We start from the raw sequence: 24,875 nt of genomic DNA, 5'->3' as shown, positions 1-24,875 counted from the left end.
GTATCTGCATGAATTCTTTACAAAAATAAATTTATTGAATGTTGCCAGTTGATTTTTTGTGTCGGTGGCTGCTTTTTGTATCTATTTTCGAGATATACAAAAAATAATTTTAATTTCATTTTTGTGTCAATTTGTAGATGTACGATTTTCCGAGTCTGACTGAGTATCTCTGCACATGCTCAAGTGTGTGACTAATATTTGCAGTTTTACAAGATGCTTTCAGAAAATTGTTTTTTTTTCTTTTTTTTCAGATTTTTTATTTTTCTGTTATTGTGTGTAATAGATTTTTCTATAAAAAATTGATGTGAGCTACCGGGTAAATGACCCAGTTTTCCGTTAGGTGACAAAAACAAAAAAATACACATATATCATTTAAATGAAAAAAAAAACACGAAACTATTTTTAGCAACAATATTATATAATATAATATTTTTTATATATAAATATAAATTTCTTACTATAAAAAGCTTTTACAAATTTTGTGAATTTCTATCATTAATTGTGGCCTGTTATTCTCATAGATTGTATAGATAATAATAAATATTCATATCTGCTGGTATTTCACTGTCTGTATTTATTGTTACCTGTATTTCTTGGAAATTCTGACTAGAAAACGTCAGTATTTAAAATTTATAGTGGTTTCATTTGAATTTATTACTCAAAATAAACGTTATGAATGACTGACTGCTCCAATGATTGGAGACAGAGCGCGCAGACTAATTGGTGCTATACTCGTTCCTTATGTCATTTTCTGAAGTATTTTCTGAGTTGTTTGTGAGATAAAAATTAATCATTAAAAAATATTAAATAACCAAAATGAAAAATAGTAACAAAAAAACTAAAACTTGATTAGGAAAGTTTGAATCAGCGTCTATTTGAATTTCAAGTTTCTTGTACAAAATCGACTAATACATCAAAACAATAAAGAAAGATGTTCATTCAATATTACTTCATAATTTATTATTGAATATAGTATAAAAAAGTTATTATGTAGTTAAATGATTGCAGAATCAATTTTTAACAAATGCAAGTCCTTCAGATATGGTAAATAAGGAGTAAAGCATCAAAAACTAGATTAGAGCAAGACTTTAATGCGCTTACAACTGCTCTATCCGGGCAGTTGTGCCCCCTTGGTACACACGCCGGCTATTTTGTTATTTCGTCCGGGGTCGATGTGAACTTTGAATCTCAAACTGGCAGTTTTAAAACATTGCTCTGTGTTATTCGGTTCTATAATCTGCTCCGCAAACACGTTCTATTGTGCTCAGCTCACCTATTATCTTATAAGCAAACCTATTGACAGCGATTTACTTTCAATCGAGTCACATAGTTACTTGAAACTCCACTCTTTTCATCTCAAAGCGGTTATAAGGTGTCTACCAAAATGCAAGATTTCTTTATTTAGAAATCCATGCCTTCTAGAATACCTGTAACCTTTATTCGTTACCAACTATTTAACGCAGTTCAAAAAAATATTAGGAAGGTGTAAATAATAAGGAAATAAAAAAAATTAAGAATAATTGAAGATGTAGGTCTTTCAAATATCGCATAAAAAAGGCGGTGGTGTCAGTGGTGTCTAGTAAAATTGTGTGGTTTTATTGATGAGAATATGACATCAGATCGGCATGTTCGAAATCAACTGTGGCAGGTTCAATTGTCATCCAATATCTTATTTTGCTTTTCCATCTATTTGTCTTACACACCCAACAGCTTACAATATTAAAAGCTATGAAACTAAATGAAAATTATGGATGATTAGTAAATGCCATCCTTTTTAGTTAATTTCAGTTGCAAAATATATAGTTGAAAACACGAAAATTTTTATCAAAACTCGTTTTACAAAGAACATGTATGTCAATGTATATATATTTTTGTTATTAGAGACTGCGCTTTAATCATTCAATGGTTAATAGCCTTAGTCACAATGATGTTAAAGAAAATAAAATAGGGAAATATTGCGAATGATCTCATAAAAATTGAATCTAATACATAACAGCTGAAAGCTGTTTTCAACACGACAATATATATACTATAAAAAAGTATATACACTGCGTTCACAACTAAATAGCAAAATAATATAGATTATAGTAAGTCTAGACTGAATTCTGAATAATACTGCATTTACATCGCTTCTAAAACTAAATAGCAAAATCATCGATGTAAAAACATCTGTACTATTTTCCTCACTAACAACTTTTTACCGTCTATAAATTCATTACTAAGAACACAACAATAAGAGTTTTTAAATTCACAGATAACAGAGACTGTAGCACTACAAACATATTGGACTTTTTATACCAACTAATCGGACAGAAAACATTCAGTTTTTCGAATGAAAGTTAGAATGTTTGCTATAGAGAATTTCCTGATATCAGATGAAAGTATCAGCATTTGGTTTAATATCAATATACTTCTCCTTTCGAAAGTTTTTCGATAGTAAAACTACAAAACTGTTTTTAATACGATAGTTTAGTTGTTTGGGGGGTTACAAATTGACTACAGATCTCATTTGCTTTTAAACGAAGAGAACACTGTATCTTCTCAGAAAAACTTATGTAATTGAATTGATAGCACATACTAAATTAAGTAGTTAGTTTATCTGCCAGTAATTTCCGATATGTTGTGCTGAATAGGTATGGTTCTTTGTACTTATAACTCAAGGCTAGTTATTGAGATATGAGAAGTATTATTATATTCTAAATAGTTCTCTCTTACTAAAGTCAAATGCATACTAAAATGACCAGTCAGATTACCTGCTAGCAACCTCAACTTTGTCCTTTTGAGAAGGGACAACTCTGCATACTTCTTTGGAATTGTTAGGCTAAACTTGATATTCAACCTAAACTGTGGGTCACCAATACCGATGTCTTTTAAATAATATCCAATTTTTGATCAGAGATAAAGTTGTGAACCTATTCATTTTCCAATAAGACTAAACTAGATCTTTAATGTAGAGTCAACTTAAAACGTATTTAGAGCCAATAGTGGTTTCTTTTAAATATTATTCAACTTTTTGTCAGCGGTGTAGTAATGAACCAATTTTTTCCACACTAATGTTTCAGTCTACAGTATTGTATACAGGATCTAGTTTTAAGGAAGAAATTCAATATCCAGTTTCTGATTAGGGATATAGTTGTGAACCAAATTTTTCCACAATAAGTTTCCAGTACTATATGAAAGATCTAGTTATTAGGGGAAGAAAGCACCAAATGGTTAGAAATAAGTAGTATACCTTCTCTCTCTAGCATTGATCCCTCTTCTCGTTCTTTCTCCTCTTTATTAAAAAAAATTTTTGAATAATTTATTGCTTTGATAATTTATTGTTTTAATGACCAAAGTTTTTTAATAATAATTTTGTTTTAAAATGATCAATAGTTGAATAATACACTTTTTAAAAAATTTTTATTTATACTAATATTTTAACTATATTCTATAGTTTCAAGATGACTATCAAAGAAATTTTTATTAATTTGTTTTTAAAAATTAAAAATACAATTATTCTTATAAAACATTTTAGATTAATTTATATAAACTAATAATTCGGCTATACTCATCTTCAGGGTTTCTAATATGAAAATTGTTACATATGTTTCTTAACTTACTTATTGAAAAAATTGTATTTGTTACTAATTGATATAATATTACATATTATCCTTATATACTAACTAAAATTCTTCTAATTACTTATTGCCTTCTCCTGTAAGGCAGGAAAAATCTTCAGGCTATTAAACAAATTTTAATTTATTTTTTTTTAAAAATTATAAACAAAATTATTCTTAGAAAAGATTATGTTAAGGATCTATTTGGTTTTATGAATATATGTTTATACTTTGAGATGTAGTAAAAAAGTTTATATATAATATTAACTATTCAGTATTTAAACAACTATAAAATGGAAAAAAATAAAATAAAACATGTGTAATTTTAACAAAGTCATCACAAATCAATCGACTAAAATGAACTTTTATTTTTTGTTTTAAAATGAAATCATATGAAGTCAATGGCAAATTTAAAAACACTGATAAAAAAAACAAAAAAATGCAATTTTAATTTTATCAAAGGTGAAAAACAGAAAAAAGAAACAATTATAAATATTGTTTGACTACACAACACACGATTACACAGCGTTTGTGTAGTTGTGTCTATACACTTTTTGAAGGTTACTAATTAAAATTCGTATTTGTTATTTGTTATTGTTTTTGCAGTATTTATATTTTATTTTAACCTACATATAGTACGTGTATGATGTGAAGGTAGTGTGGTGTAAAAGTGAAATTGTTAAAATAAAAAAAAAATGAAGGAAAAAAAACCAAAAATAATTAGTAAGAAAAAGGCTTGGTAGATATATACCAATATACGCATAAACATGAATAATTCTAACCTATTTTCGGTTTCAATGTTAATACACATAATTTGCAAGTGGCAATGCGAGCAGCTCAATTTGTGGTAAATATTGTAGACAAAAATAATTTCTTATTAAAGCAAAGTTTAAAAGGCGACAACAAACAAAATCAATAACATCTGCAATTGCTTGCGCTTTGTGCTTTGTGCTTTCAGTGCATTAAAATAGTAAATAAGGAAATTTGAATTCGAGTAAACTGGCATAAAAGGCAACCAACCGGCCAAGCAGAGAGCAGCGCAGCGTAGTGAAAAGCCAAGGTACGAAAATGTACTGTAATTCGTTTTAGTGGGCAACGAAGGCAAATAAGCCTTCGTGTTAACATGTAATTCAACATTTTAATGTGCAATAAAACAAAACTGACCTCAATAGCGCAGTGCCACAGCGAAATATGCTTATGCTAAATTCGTTAAAGCGCTAAAGAGCTAAAGTCGTATAAATGGTGAAAATGGCAAGTGGAGACGTACAGACGTTCAAAATTAGAGCAACCCCTGCTTCGTTGTTTGAAGTTCTTTTTAGAGCCTTCAGTAAACATGAAATCGCTTTGGCTTTCGCGTACGGATTTTGTTGCTTGTCATTTTTAAATTATTTTCTGTATAAAAACAGAAAATTTTATGTTTATGCAGATTTTTCCTGAGTACTTAAAGCGAACTTAAGCTTTTATGCAAATATTTTCTGATAATTGTATTTCCATGTAAGGTTTTTATTTGTTTAATTTAAGACGTCAGCGTTGAGAAGTTCTACCGGAAGATTTTTTGACAGATGATATAATTTTTTGAAATGGACTGAATAATAAAAATTTTAATCCTCTTTCCTGGGTTTTTTTGTCGGATTTTAATTTATATAGGTATTAAATTTTGAGGTTTTTCGAACAATAGTGAATTACAACAATAAAAATTTTTTTGTTATATTTAATTATTAAATTTAGTATATTAAAAGTCAGTTATGACGGTAGTGACTATTTTACTTACTAGAAACTATTATATTTCATTAGAGAGATATCGAAAAGTAGTGAACTACAATAACAAACTTTTTTTTGTATTATTTTAATTAATTGAATTTTAACCTGACCATATAGCTGTTTCGAGTATTGTCAAATACCCATCTTCACTGATCTTGGAATTAATTCTTATATTTAATTATTTGTAAATAATTTTTTGAGACTGCAAGTACTAAGGGTTGATCTAGAACTCTGCCAAATTTGGAGCTCAGAATAAGCGTTCATGAGCTGACGCAAAGCTGTACTTAACTTGTATGTATGCTTTCGACATTTCATTATGATTTATGAGATTTATCTCATTGCATTTCAAATGAGGAAATTTATTTTGTAAACAGTTTCACTTAATGGTACAACATTTTTGGAAAAGGTTAAAAACAAACTGCTTTCATAACAAATTTGCATTATGTTTAAGTAAAGTTGACTCTCAGTTTTACAAAAGATTTGTCAATGCCTTACTTTATTTGGAATCCAACATTCGTTGTTGAGAGTGAATGTTTTTGGTGTGTTTGTTCTTCACAAGTACATTATTTGATTCTTCCCTATTCAAAGTGTTCATTATATCGCATATACCAAGCGTTTACTGTATTGTAAGCAAATACTACTAAGTATATACAAAGTTTTTATTTACAATTCAATGTTTGCAATAAGAATTAAAATATATTATTATTTTTTTTTAAATTTTTTTTTTATTTTTAGGTTTTGGTATCTGAAATATGAATTAAGACACTCGATAAGGAAAAAACACCAGATCAAAATGACATGAAACGAAACTAAAAACTATTAAAACCACGCAAACAAAATTAAATACGAAAGACACGAAAACTCAGTCCAGAGTTTTTTGTTCAAATTAAACTTGAAACAATTGCAGACCAATTGAATTAATTTTTATTTAATATTATTTTTTTTCAACTCAGATTTGTTGAATTTACTCACGCCGTTGACGTTTAGTGTTCACCTTGACTTTGTACAAAGTAACAAACCAAGTAGCAAGATAACTTGGTTGAGATAACAACAACAAAAACTACAACAACAACAATGGTAGTGGTAGTGACGGTGGCAGCAGCAGCAGCAGCAGTAACAAATAAAGTGTGGAATATGCTGCTCAAATATATAAACAAATAAATAAAGTACACATAAAGTACAAAAAAATTAAACAACAACAAAACGAAATAAGCCTTAGAGACAAACACACAAACACACCACACACAAATGAATAAACGAATAAACCTCAACATCATAAACAGCAGATAAAAATAGTTGAGATAATTTAAATAGTGGCAATGCTGGAATCCAAAGTTATTCTAGTCTAGTTAAGTATAGACTATTAAGAATTAGATTAGCAAATGGAAAAAATCCATGAAACGGAAAAAAAGAAGATTTTATTTTACGATAATTAAAAAGTAGTTGAAAAGTAGCAAAACTAGAAATGAGGTTGAATTTTTTATTTATACATTTTCGGATTTGCAATGGCACTGCGCGATGTGCGATGTGAATTTTTTGCGTGTAGCAGAAACGAATGAGTAAGGGATTTTTTTTTTGAAACTCAAAATAAATGGGAAATTGTTTGCCAAAAGTACAAAGTACTGAGAATTTATAATGGCTTATAAGGGTTAAAAGCTTATTCATCTAATTTTATACTTTGAAATTATAGTAGATCGTTAGATAAGAAAACAGGAAGTAAACAAATTCAATTTGTGTTTTTTTTAATAAAACAATTTGACAAATCACTCATTTAAATTTTGAAAAAAAAAAAACTTAAAATGGACCTAACGTAAATAACTACTCATATCACGATTTCTATCCTACTTCACGACATTGGCCTGTTGTGGATGAAGCTCTTCTTATTAGTTAAATAGATAAATATAGATAAATGACTTTAAAAATCCAATATAACGTTGACTATAAATTGAATTAATATATTCGAAACTTTATATTCCAACAAGTTCTCGGCTATAACAGGGCTAACCTGATTTCTACTAATGCACGTTTTTTCTTTAGATCATTTCGAGGGAATTGAGATATCTATATTAAAACAAAAGAAAACTTTAAAACAGTGAAGCACTTTAAGGATCTTGAGATATCTAACTAAATAAGACTATTTAAGCCAAAACTAATAAAAATATTTTAACGATGTTAGACAATATATTTTCCAAGCACAAGAAAAGTTGTTTAAATAATTTTTTATTAATAATTTTTTTTATATTTTTTCTTTTTATGATTTTTGTGTTAATATTTGTTTTTAATAATTATAGTTTTCCTATTCATGAGTAACCATAAATTGTGTTAATATATTTTTGGAAAATATATAGTTCATACTGGTACGGTTTTAATAGCGATTCTAGTAATTCATTTAGCCTGCTAGTTCATTGTGTTGCAGTACAAAACTTAATACAGATATTCTTTAAGAAAAGATCTTTCCTTTTGTAGGGTCCTCTAGAAGTGAGTCCCTAGCATGTAGAATCTCTATTTCGCATCCACTTGACTGCACAAAAGTAAACTTGAAACAATTTTTCGTTCAAAAAATATGTATTTAAAAATATATTTAAAAATATTTGAAAATTTAAATAAATTTTTAAATTACTATATTGAGCGAAATAATAAAATCCCAAAAAAATAATTGCTCTTTATTCACATATAATAATTTTTTCTATTTTATCCACATAACTTTTGATCATAAAAAGTGATGTGAATAAATAAATAAATAATATAAATTAAAATTACTACAAAGTTTGATTAATAAAAGTTAATAATCCCAAAAAATTCTAATTTACACAGGCTGTTAGATGTTTTATCTATTATTTATTTGTAAGCTATTGAATTTCGAGGTTCTAATAAAGCTAATAGGCACACATAAGTTACTGAAATATTTTTGGAAATATGTTTCTAGTTTAATAAGTCTATTTTCTACGTAATTAATAAATTAATAAAAACCTATATGATCCTTTAGCATTAATCTATACATCATCTTGTGCTGCTCTAATATCAAGAAAGTACAGAAATTATAAAAAACAAACTACTTGGATAAGAAACCGATAATCCGTGGTAATTTAAAAACTTACATATCCACAGAAATATCACAATCCCAAAAGTTACTGATGTTACAGCTATATACTACTAACAATACAAAACAAAATTATATCAGCATTGTAGTCCAATGGTGCAACGCGTACTTCCCGGTCCCATGGTATCCAGGAAAAGTTGTCATACCAACAAAGTGACAGTATATCCACAATTCTTCTAAATATTTTTTTTTCAGCATTTTTTATGTCTGTTTGTTTTTTATCCGTTTATTGCATACGTGTAATTTTAGTAAAAATGTTGAATTACTAGTGAGAATAATACAATTTTACTATTCTAGGGCATTTTTTCTTTGAGGATTTTGGCCAAATCCAAAACCTCGCCTCACGTTTTTTTAAGTGTCTGTTTGCTCTATATAGTAACACAAATCCAAAGTAAATCCTTCTGATTGTCGGTATAACCTAATCCAACCTAAAGATATAATAAAAAGTAACATTTGTTTGTTATTCAGCCCATGTTCTTTAACAACAACAACAGGGTGAAAGGAACCTTTATATTTAGATTACCAAAGCTATTTCTCCTTAGTAAACTATTTTAATGGATAATTTAAGAGCACTGCTTTTATTTGTGCTTGTTTTTTGGGCATCATGGACTACTAAAACAACAACAACGTGGTATGAAGACCCATATTTGGGTTACTAGACCACTACTTCGTTTTAGTGCTTGTTTTATGAGACACCATGGAGTATAAAAACAACTACAACATGATACGAAGCTTCATATTTGGGTTACCAGAGCCATTTTTCCTTTGCTAGCTATTTCATAGTATGAGCTACAAAAACAATAACAACATGGTAAGAAGCTTGATATTTGAGGTACTAGATCACTACCATATTTCCTTATCCGCTTATGTTTCAAGACCTCATGGGCTACAAAAACAACAACAACATCATACGAAGTTTCATATTTGGGTTACCAGAGCTATTTTTCCTTTACAAGTTATTTTAATAGACAGTTTAAAAGCACAATTTTTATTTGGGTTTGTTTTTCGGGACATCATGGACTATAAAAACAACAACAACATGGTAAGAAGCTTCGTAATTGGGTTACCAATGCTCTTTTTTAATAATTCAATCGTTTTTAGAATACTTTACTTAACAATTCGTACTTTTAATTAATCGATTATAGCATATTTCTTAGTTCAAGGTAAATCAATTTCTGATTGTAACTTAACGTATAAGAATTACTCCAGGAAAATAGCAAAAACCTTGCTATATTCATTAACTGATTAAGTGAATGTCATTAAATGGATAGAATGTTAAAAGTTATAAAGAGCTCAGTACTAATTCTATTTTGAGCAAATACTGGTGAATTGCTACCGGCGACATAAAACCTTCGATAAAGCCATTAAATGTAAATGTCTGGTTGAGTCTTTCTTCATTCACATTGTCTGCGTATTCATCTCAGATGAGCTAGATTTTGAGATCTTAACTTCGTGTTTCATCTTTTCACTTTCTAATATTGAAATTCAAAATCCAAATCAAAATCAAAACAGTTTATAGTTTTCTGAGTTATGGCAACAAGTTTTGTGGAAAAAAGTGGCACAATAAAATTAATTTCTGTAGATAAAAAAAAAAATTATTTACCTATTTCGCACTTTAAACAGTTCGCAGAAGACAACGAAAATTGGCGTAGATAAGCGCCTTGAGGCTCTGCAATTTTGTTAAATGGTGAAAATTATACGATTTTTTTTCACTTTGTTATTTATTGAAGCACGCAGATTTTTATTTGCACAATCTAGATTTTTATTTTCTACTTTAAGTGGCAATTTTTTATAATTTATACAAATTTATTATATTTTAAATAATTTCGACGGCTGCTATAAAAAGCTGATCATTTCTTGTTTTTCTTTTTTGTTGTTTTTTTTTGTTTTTTTTTTTTTTGGTTTGTTTTTGCAATTAACTGTGTTGCTGAACTGTGGTAAGGGCAGTCCACAGCAAAAAAAAAACACAAAACCGAAAAGACAAGTAACAGTGTAGACTTTCGTTGCTGTTGTTGTTGTTGGTTGTTTTATGTGAAGTTTTGCTTCTTGACAGCTGTTCAAATACAAAGTGAAGACGTTAGCACACTGCCGTCGTTATGACTTCAATTGCACATATTTAATTTATTTTATTTTATTTTATTTTATTATTACTTTTTTTTCTGCTACGTCTTAATTTTTTCCAATAATTGACACTGACATAGTTCGTACGAGTATGAAACTGTGAAACTGTAAAACTGTGCACAAAGTACTAAACTAAATTAAATAAAACACTTTGCTTTGTACGTATTTACACTTAATATCGTTTAAATATATGTTAAATTAAGCAAAAAATTAAAATATTTTCGTTGAGAGACATTTTTAAATTTTTACAATTTAGTTAAGTGAGGTGAGAAGCCACAGTCAGCAACCAACCACTTCTGTCTTTCCTTTGTTTACTTTTGGTATAATTTCTGCAGTTACGTGGTAACGTAAGTCTTCAACCACTTGACGCCTTACACTTGTGTTGGTGTACGAATGCCAAGCAAAAAACACAAAACAAAACTTTTAAATTTTAGCAACGAAATTTAAGCCGAAAAAGAGTAATTAACATTTTTTGTACTTTATTTAGTTTTTGTTTTACTATTGTGAACAGTAAAAAGATAATGTAGAAACAAAGCACTTTGAATATAATCGCAAAAAAATGAATATTAAATATTTGCAAATATAATACTTTAACACGTTATATCTGCCGTACACACAAGCAAAAATAATCAAAAATGAATTTGTTGCCAAAGTCAACACACAAAACTAACCCGCAAACTCATCTACACTTTTAAACAGTCGCCAAACAACTGAACTTGTGGAAGTCAACTACAGTGGTTGAGTGCTGGCTGTGTTGCTCCACAAAGCATGAATATTAAAACACAAAAAAAACACAAAAAAGAAAAAACAACAAACTAAATAAAAACACTAACAGCAGGTATATGTGGAAAACAAAAACAAAATCTCTACAAAGTTGTGCTAAGGTGCAAAAGACCGGTTCTTACTCAGTGTTTTGGCAGAGCGCTTATACCTCGTTCCTCGTTCAATGCATTGAAGCAAAAGCACAACAGAAAGCTAAGAAAATACAAGAAGGGACAACTAGGCAGCATGTGAAGACATACATTGGCAGCAGCAAAGCAGCAATAGCAACAACAACTGCAACAATTGCAGAAGCATAACAATTCTCGTGGTGCACAAATGCAATACACAAACACAAATGTTGTGTGGCAAAGTCAAAATTTTTCTAATTTCCATATTCAAAGATTTTTACCTGTGGACTGAGCCAACCGCTACGTGAGAGTATTTTGTTTTGGCTTTATTTTGTTTGTTTTGTGTGTGGAACTTATTTGATTTGAACGTGCGCCGCTGCTTATTGGAAACGTAAATAGCAGATAGCAGCAGCAGAGCGCGTTTGTTGATAAAAGAAGTTATGTTCTGCATGTTGATATGTTTTGATGCTTGCACTACTTGCATGCATTACGTTTAATGTGGTAGCAATGCCCGCGGGAATGGATGGGTCATATGATAATAATTAAGTCATAAGAAATAAATGATTAGATTAGAAGCGTTTACAAAATTATGGTTAAAAATTTTAATGGAAGTTATATGAGATTGAAAAATGTAAGCAGTACGTAGCAGAAAAAAAATCGTGATCGACAATATGTACGCACTCTGTACTATCAACTGGAAACACTAATCGGGTTGGCGCGCATAGGATACTAAACACTGCCAAGAACGATTCACGTCTATAATGATCAACTAAATACTAAGTATAGATAAGTATTGAATGAAATCAGCACTTATTCAATTGGTTTTCAATATATAACTTTTCGAAATTTATGGTTTATGGTAATATCTATATACTTAATTACAAAAATATCTATAAAAATGCCGATAGCAGCGTATCTTATGATAGCGAACTTACTTAAATTCTTTAAAGATCGTACGCTATTATACCACAGAGAAGTCTTAAAGCATGCCAGCTAAAAGAAAGAATTTTAGATAAAGATGCCCCTGTTCAGAAACGGAAGAACGCCCTGCCCCATAACGATCTTAATGTAGATATTTCTGTGGTTGGATATGAAAAGAAGGGAAAAGGATTTAATGAGTGAAAGAATTTAAATAGAGATAACATACTTTAGTTTCGGAGTAGGTAAGCTGAGTATCGATTTTATATAGCTTACAATGTCTCTAATGCACACATTGGTGATATCGGTAAGATATTTAATAAAGGAAATAATTTCGATGGAAAGCGGGACTTAGGCATAATTGAGCCCCATAGCTGTCTTTCTTATTTTGGACTGTTATATTATACTAAAAATATTGATACAAATTTGCTAACACTTTACATTACATCATATATATTTCAGAAAGTGTGCTCATTAGGATAATTTTCTAATAAAAACTCAGTAACAACTAGTATAAGTCATGAAATAATCATTAATATTTTCATATATAGTTTTTCTTTAGTTAAATAATATAAATAATTTTAAAAAAAATAGACATAAATTAGAAATTATTTGGAAGAAAGACCAAACAATGTTTCATTAAATTTTTAAAAGAAAATTTTGACAGACTGACATTATTCTGAAGGGCTCATGCATATGCATAGCATGTACTTCATCTGGTATAAATTTAGAAGTGATAACGTTCATTAGAGTTCTAAAAATAGACTGACGTGTGCCACAGGTTGTATGCACCCAAATATGTTATTATTTAATTTCGTTTTATTGGATTTTTCTCTTTTCTTTTTCTTTTTCATTTTCATATTATTTTTGTTTTTCTTTTGCAAAAATACTTTTCTGCTTTAAAAATAGCAAAAACACTAGAAGCAATTTATCTGCCGGCAGAGATAATTGCATAACTGAGGACTAAGCACAAGCATAAGCATCGGCAAACGGGCATAGAATTATAACAGCGGCAGCGGCAGCAGCAGCAGCATAAACAGTGCAGCAGCAGAGACGAATCAAGCAATAACAAAAAACTGGTAAGGAAGCCGGCGTAGTGTGTATGCAACGCAGTGATCAAAGCAGAATTAATGAAAATGTAAGGAAGCACATCACACACCTGGACATAAATTTATTTAATTGATTGGTGCAGGGAGAAAATGGGCAGTGAACTAATAAAATAATTGCACTGATTTAAGTGCAATAACAACACCAACAATAATAGGGAATTTATTAGGTTGAGTGTTCCCAGTAAGATAATTCGAGGGCGGGCAGATTGCAAACGGAAATTTTATGCGCTGGAAGGTAAAATATGGCCAAAGTGTAATGTGAGCACAATTGGGAAGGTTAGCGAAAAGGTAAAGAGAACAATTTAAGTGGACAGAAATTAAGTGACTGTTGCTAACAAGAATTTTTCTTCAACTTCTGTTTTTTTTTATGTGTAAATTAAATTTTTTTAAATATTTTTTAAAATTAAATTCTTTGAAATTCTTACAATTTGTGTGTTCTTTAATTCTTTTTTAACATTTAAATAAAAATATATTTATTTAATCAATTTAATAAGAATCAGTAACATTAATTTATGTTCATTAATTATTCTTGTGTTGTTCTCATCAAAATCGAAAAGTCTTGGAATTAATACTTATAAGGTTACAATTAATATGCATCGTCTTATCTATCGAATCAGGTCTTCTAACCACAAGCAGCACTGCCTCTTCAGGTCGTATTGCAGTGCCTCCATACCTCCATAGCTCCATTGCAAGAACCACACGAAACAATCTTCACGGCACAAAGAATGCCTGAAACAATAGACTCAAAACAGCAACACCAACAACAAAAACAAAAAAACAACAACAGCAGCAGCAGTGCAAATGGTTTAAACTGAACGACAAAATTCGATAAGCAAAGACACCCACAAAGATCGTTTTTTTTTCTCTGCTCGGAATACCGAATTCGGATTGCGTCGCTTGACATACAGAAATGACAGTGAAAAGTGAGTCAGCGTTGAGTTGTAATTTTTTCATTTAAATTTTTCAATTTTTTAATTTTTTTACTGAAAATTAGTCACAACTAAAAATCTTATCGTAATTTATGCAGATTTAGCAGCATTCAAGCCCACAGCTCGGCGTTGAAGAAACTGCAAGCAATGTTGAAAAATAATTTTAAAAATATTTTAGGTACTTTTTTAGATGTCTTTGTGTGCGGATTATTTAGCTTCGCTTCGATGGGTGAACCACATCAAAGCGTGGTTTCGTTTGCCAATTTTTTTTCTTGCAGTGAAGACCTTGATGTGTTCAATTAATTGCATAATTAGAAAATTAAGTAATTAAACAATGAAGTCTGTGTGCTACAGTCGGTCGCATGTGGGAAAGAATATATACCGTATATGTATATACAAAACTAGTTTAATACTTAAATAGGTTCATTGTAGGTTCCTTGATTCTGTGTAAGTTGGTGACGACTACTGTATTTATACTACACTGTATATGTACAGTGTAGTATAAATATTTTGTATCCCAATTTTTACCTATTATAGGTTTTGACATATTTAAAAAATCTAAAAGTTAATCATGTTTCTGCTTAAATTTAGAGAAGTATCAATACGCCAATTTGGCATAAAGAACATACTAAACAAGAGCCCATTAAAAAAACTATATTAAAAGAAAATTTATTTCATTTATAAATCTATTCTGGTTCAAAAAATACCGAATTTAAATAATCTAATTTTAATTCTGCCACACTGTGCAGCAACTTGACTATTCCAATCATGTCGCGAAAATTTGTGAGAATGGAAGGGGATGTTTCTGTGCAGAGCTTCTCTAAAGAGGCAAATGGAGAAAGGCGACATTTATGAAAATCGTGTCTCAGGAAATTGTGCTAAAATAAAGGAATAGTAACCTCACTTGGTAAAAGAGATTGCTTAAAATCCTGCTCCTCCAAATGGAGGAAGAAAACGTATATGAAAACCATGTCCCAGGTATTGTAATTAATTTGAAGAAACAGTAACCTTACTTGGTATAAGATAATACAGTAAATGCACATCGACTAGATGCTTCTGGAAAAGAGGCGTGTCAAAACCATTTAATGGATAGTTATGGTAACTAAAGTAAATAATCTCTTTCTCAATTAGAATTGTAATTTGGTTTTCACATTTGTCTGATTTTAGTGCATTTCAAGTAGCGAAAAATATGCGTAGTAATAAAATTTCCTTCCTGAAATTTTTTAAATATCTTACAATTAAGAGAACAATTGTCCATATATAATTTTTGAACAATCACGCCAATAAATGTAAATGTTTTCTAATAATAAATTTTTGGCGATATTCGTAAGTCATAGTAATACTTGAAATACTTTAGTAGTTCGAAACAAATGATTTGTTTATAAATGTCTTATCTCTACTGAAGTAAACTCTATTGCTTTAATCAATTGACGTTAAAAAGAGAGAGAAAACCTTATTCTATGCAACCGAAATATCCGTATTTACCACAATTTACTTAAGGTGAACTCAATTAAATTTGTATTCAACTGTTTTCTAAGATGCATTTTTCACTTTTGTACTGTTGTCTATGTTACTGGCTATAGGGTGCATATCATCATTTACCCAAAAAATGTAATTTTTAATGCAAACTGCATACTCGTCAGATTATTCCGTTGAGCTCTGCTGGCTTTAAAGTTTTCAAAACGCCAACAACGCCAACTAATTTTTTTCGCAGAGATTTCCGATTGCACAATTCTTGTGAAAGGAGTTAGTCCGTAGGTTTGCGTTATCACTGAAACTTGAGTAGAAAAGCACCCACCACCACAAGTGCAGATATTAATTTTCAAGATAATTTATTTGTTTTGTTTTAAGTAAATTAATGTGTAAATTGTTTACTCATTTTTATTACTTCGCTCTTAAAATATTTTTTAAATATTTAAGAACTTTTATTACATCAAAAAGTGCGCCTTGTGTTTACCTACACGATTTCATGTAAACACGGCATAAAGGTGACGTGAGGTGCATTCACCCTAAATGGACATTAATCGACTGATTAAGACTCTCGAAAATTATAAACAAATAAAATTGAAAATAGAAAAACAAAATTGATAAGCTAAGTTGCTGTTAAGATTATTGATTGAATTTGACTATTTACTCACAGTGGGTATTTGTAGACTCAGTGGAGAGGACTAACACTTTGGACGTCACACACACATTTGTCATAACTTTGATGACAGTTTAGTCACTTGGCTGAAGCACTTCTAATTCTACTTTCTTGGGAAGAGTGTTTATTGGATATTTTTAATTAGTATTTTATTATTGTGTTTCTAAAAGTAGATGAGGAATAATTTGTTTACTGATGAATTACAAGGTATTGCAGCTATGACTAAACACCCAATTGCTATAACATAATAAAACGCATTTCTCAGCGAATTTTTTGGTTCCAATATTTTCACTCAATTTTCATTTTAAACTCCAACTTTTGCTCATTTAAATGGCAGTGTGAACGTGGGTGTATTAATTTGCAATGCCTGCACTTCGATAGTGAGTAGAGTGAGGCAAGTGTGAGGCAAGCGGTAATGTTTTGTATTTTTGAAATGTTCGTTTTGGCAAAAGTTCAACGCATATCACATATCGGGAAATCTATTTCATGCCGCCTCAAGCGATTCATGCCAAATCACATTCACACGTAATGAAATGAAGTTGATGTAATTTTTCAACTCTTCAGTTCCAGTACGGATTCAACAGGTGCCTATATTGTGTAACACATACTTTTTTCTTTATATGAAATATAAACATATATACAATAATGTAGAAGAGGCATAATGTAGAAGAGGCATTGAAGACTGTTAACAAAGTTAAATTTATATAAGCAAAGTAAAGATTGTTATAATAGCAGTTACTAAAAAGAAATTATTTGCAATTAAATTATATGTAATTTAAAAATTTTATTTTATTTTCAACTTAAATATTTTGTGTCCTACGACACGAAATATATTTTGATAAAAAGGTAAGAGTAAGAAAATTTAAAATCCCAAAAAAAATGTTATCGAATGAGTTCTTGCGCTGGTCATACATCCGTTTCGAATGTCACCCCATATTCATATTAGAGAAGTTTTTAAAGTCCAACAAATTCATTTGGCACAAATGAATAACTCTTCTACAATACAGAAGAGAATAATATAGAGTTGTTTGGCGTAACTCTTCTATCATAATTTTAGTTTGATAGTTGTAAAACTGAATCTTAAAACAGCAGGTTTATATGCGTTATAATATAATTAAACTTATATTCAATAATTCTTGTAAGCACTAAACGGTGTTACTCCTACTCCATTAACTATCGTACTTTTTTGTAAATTATTCCTATTATTTGAGTATCTATTTGCTGAAGTTAAATCACAAATATATATAAAAAAACTGTATTAAAAAGCGAGTTGCATATTTGACATGAAATTTTCCAGAACTTTATCAAGCAAATCACTCCCGCATCCTACGTTACTTACAGCATCCTCACCGTAAGGGGGAGGATATAAACCCTCAAGTCTATATAACTTTAAATAATAAAGAATAAATAATAAACGATAGACGAAAAACACATCCACATTCATAAAAAGCGTAGCCTGCAATGTTATCTCTCAAGTATTTGTCTGACATTATTCGAGTAATGTTGCTAGATGCATAGATACCGACACTGTCTAGTGACAAAAATTGAAGGATATTTTTTATATTACCTAATATTAGAACAAAAACTCAAATACATTTGAAACGGCGATCGCTTGATTTGCTCACTTGACTTAGCCTCTTATTCGGACAACAACACCTATCAACCCTAAAACCCTAGAGATGCGTGATACTTAATAATATTTGTTTTTGTAATGCCATTTACTATACTACTTTCTTCAATACTATGTACAGATATACTTATAATTGCATATATATAATCATCATTAATATCCTACTCAATATTCTATAGCTATGCAATATATTGTTTTAGGCAATGCTCATCGAAAAGCACGAAGAAATTACACATACAACTCTTGCTTGAATTTTGATCCAAAAATAAAAATCAGTAGTAAATATTAATTTAATTTTGGTGGTTTAGAGTTTTAATATGTAGACATGGTTTTCTGTTAGATGCTGATATAATATTATTGTTTAGCTCTATTAGATAGGTTTTCATTCCCTGCTGAAGAATACTTTCTTTGTTACCATTTAAGGTTTCTTAATGTCCAAAAACAAAGAAACTTATCAGCTTTTATATGGAAATTTCCAATTGAAAGCAAGAAATGCAGCATAATGGTAAGTTAGTCATTGGTCTTGACTTATAAGAAAATTAAATAAATAGTTTTTCATATAGAATAATAATATATTAAATAATCATAATATCATAATAGCATAATAGATTACAATATAAAACGTTAGTACAAATTGTTATCCGAAGTCAGATTTCTTAAATGTAATCAATTAATAAATACAGTTATAAACCTAATACAAAATGTATTAGAAAACTATTATGCAAAACAATGCAAGTTGGAAGTTCATCAGAAGTTATCTATAAATCGGCTTACTCATTTATTTTTCTAATAATATTCCTACATATTATTACAAAATAAATTTCTTAATTAAATAATATTTTTAAAAATAAATATATAGTTATTTCAAATTTCTATTTATATCCTATCTAAATTTGATTATATTTATTCCTAACTTATATATGAAATCACGTTATCTTAATTGATACGAATATGAGCTCATAAATATTGATTTATTAATCAACTACTCATACTGTCATTAAAATATTTTAGGTAAATATTATTTCAGTAAATAAAAATATTGTTTGCAAATAAAGCTTACCGGAATTTGTGGGGCTCCAAGCGTTGGTCGTCCATTTGTCGCACCATTGCAATTATCCCATTCATCTCTGAACGCATACAAAAAAAAACAAAAATAAAACATTTCAGCGAACTTTCAACAAATTCAACACATCTGCCTATACTCACCTCTCCATGCGCTGAATAATCGGCATTTGTGCTGTGCTATCATGTATTATCACTTGATCGGGTGTTATCTTCTCTAAAAACATATTTCGGTTTGTTGGCAGTGTTGAAAAGCTGTTGCCATCAAAAAACAGTGGACTCAATGGTCTACACGAACCACCCAAAAGCTCATCGATACTTTGATGACGCGATATGAAAAGCTCTCGTTGCTGTTGTTGTTGCAGTTGTTGTGCTTGCTTAGCATTACTGTGGCCATTGTTGCTGCTGTTGTTGAAATAGCAATACGGATTTGTGTTTGTTGACTGTTGTTGCTGATACACTTGTTGTTGCTGTTGTTGTTGTTGTTGCAGTGATTTAGATTGAACTGTTGACATTGGAATGTTATCGTATGGCAATTTACAGAGGCGCATATTTGTTGTGTTTTCTTCGTGGCCAACGGGACTGGCACATTGTCCCAGCGGTGGCGGGCGTTCACTGTATTCAAAATTAAATGAATTACTCAGTTCCGCATTCGAATCGATATATCTGCCAATTTCGTCGTTGCCATTGTAGGTATTTATGTTTTGCACTTCAATGTCGCCACCATTTTGATTTACTTCCCCATCAGAATCATCATCAGACTCTCTTATTTGTAGTTGACCATTTTGTTTACCATTACTTGGGATGTCATTATTGCTCTCCAGCCACCAATCCTTTTCACAAGAATCGTTACGCTTCATAGGGGAAAATTTCGTTTGCGTATGTGTCACTTCGATATCAGTATTGTTATTAGACTCTGTGTCTTCTTGCTGCCACCAAGCCTTTTCACCTGACTCCACACGTTTTATGTTAAGTAATTTTTTTGTTGGCGCTGACATCCACCAGCGATGTTCTTGTTCACTTTTGTTTGCATTACTGGAGCCATCTTCTGAAGGTTCTACGCTTTTACTATTACTACTACTTTTGTTGTTACTTTTTTTTGGTAACTTAATAGTAGCTTCAACTGTGGTATTGTCTTCAATAACACCTTCATTATCATTATTATTGCCGGACTCTTCGTCTAACCACCAAGGCCGCTCTCCAGATTCTATTCGGCAGATTTTCAATTGAATGGCACCATTTTGTTTTGAAGTATTGTTGCTTGCCGTATTTTTACTATTGCTCGATTCACTCCACCATTGCTTCTCTGGAGTACAATGACTTTTTGGCATTTGATATTGTCTGGACTCCCAACTTTCTATTGCCGCACTACTTGGCTCATAATGTGCTTCTGCGGATCTACATCTACTTATATCTGGATCGTGCTCATCATCGGTTTCACTTGTCCACCAATTTTGTTTGGTTTGATTATGTGCTCCACTATTACTATTGGAAGGCAGAGATGGCACAGCATCAGTTACATCATCTGCATCATCTTCGTTGTTAAATGTCTTAATATTGTCATCGGCGAGGGTGTCATCTTCGTCATTTCGCAACCACCAAGCGGTTTCGCCAGAGTCTATATGTCTTAGCTTGAAATGCATTTCGTCTTTGTAGTTGTAATCAAGGGCCGATGTAGTATCAATTTGTCGACTTGTGTCTTGCCACCAACTGCTCTCGTCCTGTTCTGTATTTGGTTGCAGCTCACTTTCCGTGGCAGCTGTGCGTTGAGTATAGGATGAACTCTCTGTTCTAGCTTCACTGGAGTGTGTACTCAAAGAATTTTTGCTGCGTAATGAACACGGTGGATTGTAGACAAATGAATCCTCAGCACTTTTCGTGTTTGTATTTGAATACCGTATTGAATTCGAGTTCGAATTTGAGGATGCTGCTTTTCTTGCAGGATCACTGTTCGTTTTAGTAGCTTTGCTCGTAGGCGATATGTACGCTTGCGAGTTCGTTTTCGTTTCGAAATCTTCCGTTAGACTAACGTTGGTTTGCTCATTCAATTGGTCTGTATTTAAATCGCTCGAGCTCTCAGAGCTTTCCACGAAAATCGGCTCGCTATTTGCATCGTTCTGGCAATTCACGAAAAAATTCGAAACGTTTGACAATTTCTGCAAACGATAATCGCTGGCAGTTGTAGTGGCAGTGCTTGTGCTCTCCTCCGCTCTCTGTGCAGGTGAGTCAGTCTGATTCGTGGCTGCACTCTTCGTTGCTGGTGGTTGTGATGTTTTGCTATTTTCGAATTTTGTTGAATGTTTTGGCGACAAATCATTAACATCACCTGCGTTGTTATCTCCTCGGAATTTGGCATTCTCGACCGTTTTATTGTGGGTGTTTGTAGCCTTCTTCTTTGTACTTTTCTTGTTTGTTTTGCGATTTTCAGATGAGCTCTCAGTACCACTTGATGACGAAACTGCTGTGGTTGGCGTGCATGATTTATGTGAGGCATTTTTTAAGCTTGTACTGCTGTTGTTGCGACTCAATGTTGAGGTGGTTGTATTATTGCTGACCTTGACATGACAGCGTTGGCGTACTTTTCCATCACCACTATTGGTAGTACGTTTGCCGTTGGAAGTTGCAGATGCATTACTGCACTCCGAACCCACACTAGAGGCACGCTCTCCACGCTGGTTATTGTTAGCATTGTTAGTGCTTTTCATCTCACAGGTATTTGCTGGCATGGCATCAGAGTCTGTTCCAGTGCTAGGAGTGCGTGATTTTCGTGGACGATCTGTGGGACCTACATTGAGCGCAGATTTTCTGAAATCTTTATTAGGCCATTTAACTACTGCACTGGAACTACTTGTAGAGGTTTTAGTTGGTGATTCTGCTTTGGGCGCCGCTGGTGGCTTGGCATTACTGGCTGATAAATTTTCCACGGAAGATTGTCTGGAATTGATGCGTACAACTTTAGGTGGTGATAACTTTGACTTACTGCTTGTGGTACGATTAGTTTTATTGCTGTTACTACTACTGGCATCATCTTTTTTATTTTCATTGCTTGAAGATGTAGACTTCGAAGCACTCGACAGGGGGCTGGCACTGTAACGTAAGTTGCTTGAGTATCGACTTTCACTATGTGGGCTGTACGAGGACACACGACTACTGATACCGAAACGTGAGTAACGTGTCGAATCATCCAACCTATCTGACTGTATTTCTTTCTCAAGCATTTTTTTCTTTTTGGTCGAACGTTGTATTGTTTTCTCAATGGTTTTTGCTATGTCAATACGTCTTGTACGCTGCACTGTAGTACTGCCAGGTGGAGTAGGCGATGTCGCTCTTGTTACCACTGAAATATTTACAAATGTTTCTTCCTCTGACAACTCTTCACTTTCAAGGTTATCGTCTTTTTGCTCTGCAGCTATTGGCTCTGTAATATCTTCTTCTACCTGCGTTGCTATAGCTTCTTCGATTTCTTTTTCACTCGACTTCCGTAAAGCAATCTCCTTGGCACGACTTATTGAACGTGCTCTAAAGTCACTTACAGATAAATATGAAATTGATTTATCTGGTAGCACATTGCTGGTTCGTGTATTAGTCCCAGCCCCATAACGACTTGTATATGTTGAAGCAGTGGATCTTGGTGTGCTCATTCGGTATGTGTTAACGCCATTATAACCTATTTTACATTTGGTATCAATCACCGGACTTGGGTCACGTGATTTCCCTCTTATCGATCTTGAAACCGGACTTGGTTCTCGACTTTTGATACGATTAGTGCGCTCAAGTGCAGCGGGGCTTGCTTCACGTGATCCATATTTACCTAGATTACTTGTTGTAGTTGTATAACGCTTAATTTGTCCAATCTTACTGGATCCATCATTAGTATTTTCTTTTTCACTACGCCCTGTACCACTTGATGTTGTACTATTAACAGCTGCATAGCGACTCGTATATGTCGTAACAGGTACTGGAGGCGGTTCACGTTTTATGCGATATGTGCCACCTGCAAATGAAGGCCTGTATGTGCTTGGTGTAGCCAATGAGCTATAACGTGTTGAGCTTATATCGTCACGTGATGAATACTGAAAAAATAGAATTTTTCTTAGTCATAATGTTGATTAAAGTATAATTGGTTTACATACCGCGCTGGATGTGGTTGGTTTATAGGCACTTGATAAACTCGATTTCCATGGAGCCTAAAATATTTCAAAATATTTGTAGTTTATAGTTTTATATGAATTCATAAATTTAATACATAATAATAAATTTTTTTCATTTGAAAATATTGTTGTTAACAGAAGTTATGTTAGCTGAAGTAACAAACCTTGAAACAAGACCCAATAAACAGCAATTTATTGAGAAATCAGATATATAGAAAAACTCTGTGGCCATAAAGGACACTAAATACACAATCAACAATAGCTATTAATATTAAAGAGAGCTTCGTAACACAATGGGTCAATAGGCCTAAGTGGATCCACCAGCGATCGCTGGTATAACCTAAAGAGAACTTTAATCCAAAGGTTTGTATGAAATGGAATGAATTTGTACCTGGCCTGAGTATTATCAAATACTTATTATCAATGGTCTTTGGAAATATAAGTTGGTGTTTTTAACAAGTACATATGTTTTTGTTGAACTGCAAATGCAAATGGATTTCTTTATGCATTTGCAAACCGACCGTAATTGGAATGGTATGTGGTCGGACTCCCTAACATATTAATACGTAGTATAGAACTAAAACACCCTCTCTTTGGAGAGACTTCTTCATCCTCGGAACCGCTTTCGCCTTAACATGGGTTCATTTTAAACGAGTATTACTATTGCAAATCACTGTTTTAATTTTTAATCTGCTTCCTTACCTCCACTTTTTCATCGCATTTTTTGGTGTGTGCACTATTTATCACCCTACTTTTTGGTAAAACTCTTCCTTTTCTTTCTTACTTTTCTTTTCGAAGTAAACTTAAACCTCTGAACCTGTGAAATTAGAAGCAATGATATCGCATGTTTGAACTGAACGAACCAAATCTGCTCAAAATTTTCTTTCCTCAGAATTCAAGTCTTTTGTTACTCTTTGTGATTTATAGTTTATAGTAAAATATTTTCCTTTTATCATAATTATATTAACTTAATTACTTACTTTATTAATTCATATAAATATTAAACATCAAATTATTGTCTTTGTATCCAAACAAACAGTAGTCAGAATATATGAATTTAATTGGATAGTTCATATGGTTTAGACTATAAAATTGTTATGAAAATAAAAAAATAGACCAAGAACATTCTATGAAAGTCGGTTGAGTAAATTTATCTCAACTCAAGCAAGCAGAGTAGAGGTAACAAACCTTCTTCAGATATAAAACTGTTGGAGATTTGAGTGTCTATAAGGAATATTTTACATTAAATAATTAAAATGTATGAAGTATATAAAAGGCGACGCAAAAATCAATGATGTGAAAGTCACAAGTCAAAAATCATGAAATATTATGACATGGACGTAGCATAGTAGGTTCGTTAGCCAATATTGTTGATATTGAATATATAATATACACATTAGCTGTTTATGAAAAATGTTACCGAATCTGAAGTTTGAAAAAAAATGGTTCATCATCAAAAGAT

The 24,875-nt window shown here is 31.5% G+C and overlaps 2 protein-coding genes across 2 annotated transcripts in view; both read right to left on the bottom strand.

Annotated features, from left to right (window-relative positions):
• Window positions 1-11,304, bottom strand: part of LOC119672266 (FH1/FH2 domain-containing protein 1-like) — a gene marked incomplete at its 3' end in the record, with an annotated part of 74,367 nt that extends 63,063 nt beyond the window's left edge. The window contains 1 exon segment of the mRNA XM_038083279.1: window positions 10,064-11,304.
• Window positions 11,305-14,517: 3,213 nt separating this feature from the next.
• Window positions 14,518-23,193, bottom strand: LOC119683322 (uncharacterized protein DDB_G0283357-like). The gene is made up of 4 exons (XM_038097013.1): window positions 23,164-23,193; window positions 19,407-23,116; window positions 19,261-19,327; window positions 14,518-14,565 (listed from the first exon to the last, which is right to left on the bottom strand). The coding sequence occupies exons 1-4, from the start codon at window positions 23,191-23,193 to the stop codon at window positions 14,518-14,520; spliced, it is 3,855 nt and encodes a 1,284-aa protein (XP_037952941.1).
• Window positions 23,194-24,875: the final 1,682 nt, after the last annotated feature.

Source organism: Teleopsis dalmanni, chromosome 1 (assembly GCF_002237135.1).
Source record: "Teleopsis dalmanni isolate 2A chromosome 1, ASM223713v2, whole genome shotgun sequence".
Classification (NCBI taxonomy): Eukaryota; Metazoa; Arthropoda; class Insecta; order Diptera; family Diopsidae; genus Teleopsis; species Teleopsis dalmanni.
The sequence above is the reverse complement of the archived record's forward strand: the minus strand, read 5'-3'. Positions and strand labels throughout refer to the sequence as shown.

What these genes read in the sequence shown, in the direction of transcription:
- LOC119683322 (XM_038097013.1), bottom strand. Translation starts at nt 23,193, where the DNA reads ATGCAGCTGTTAATAGTACAACATCAAGTG. An exon ending in TAATAGTACAACATCAAGTG is followed by an intron (nt 23,117 to 23,163) that starts GTACAGGGCGTA and finishes GGATCCAGTAAG; the next exon opens with ATTGGACAAATTAAGCGTTA. An exon ending in ATTATTCAGCGCATGGAGAG is followed by an intron (nt 19,328 to 19,406) that starts GTGAGTATAGGC and finishes GTATGCGTTCAG; the next exon opens with AGATGAATGGGATAATTGCA.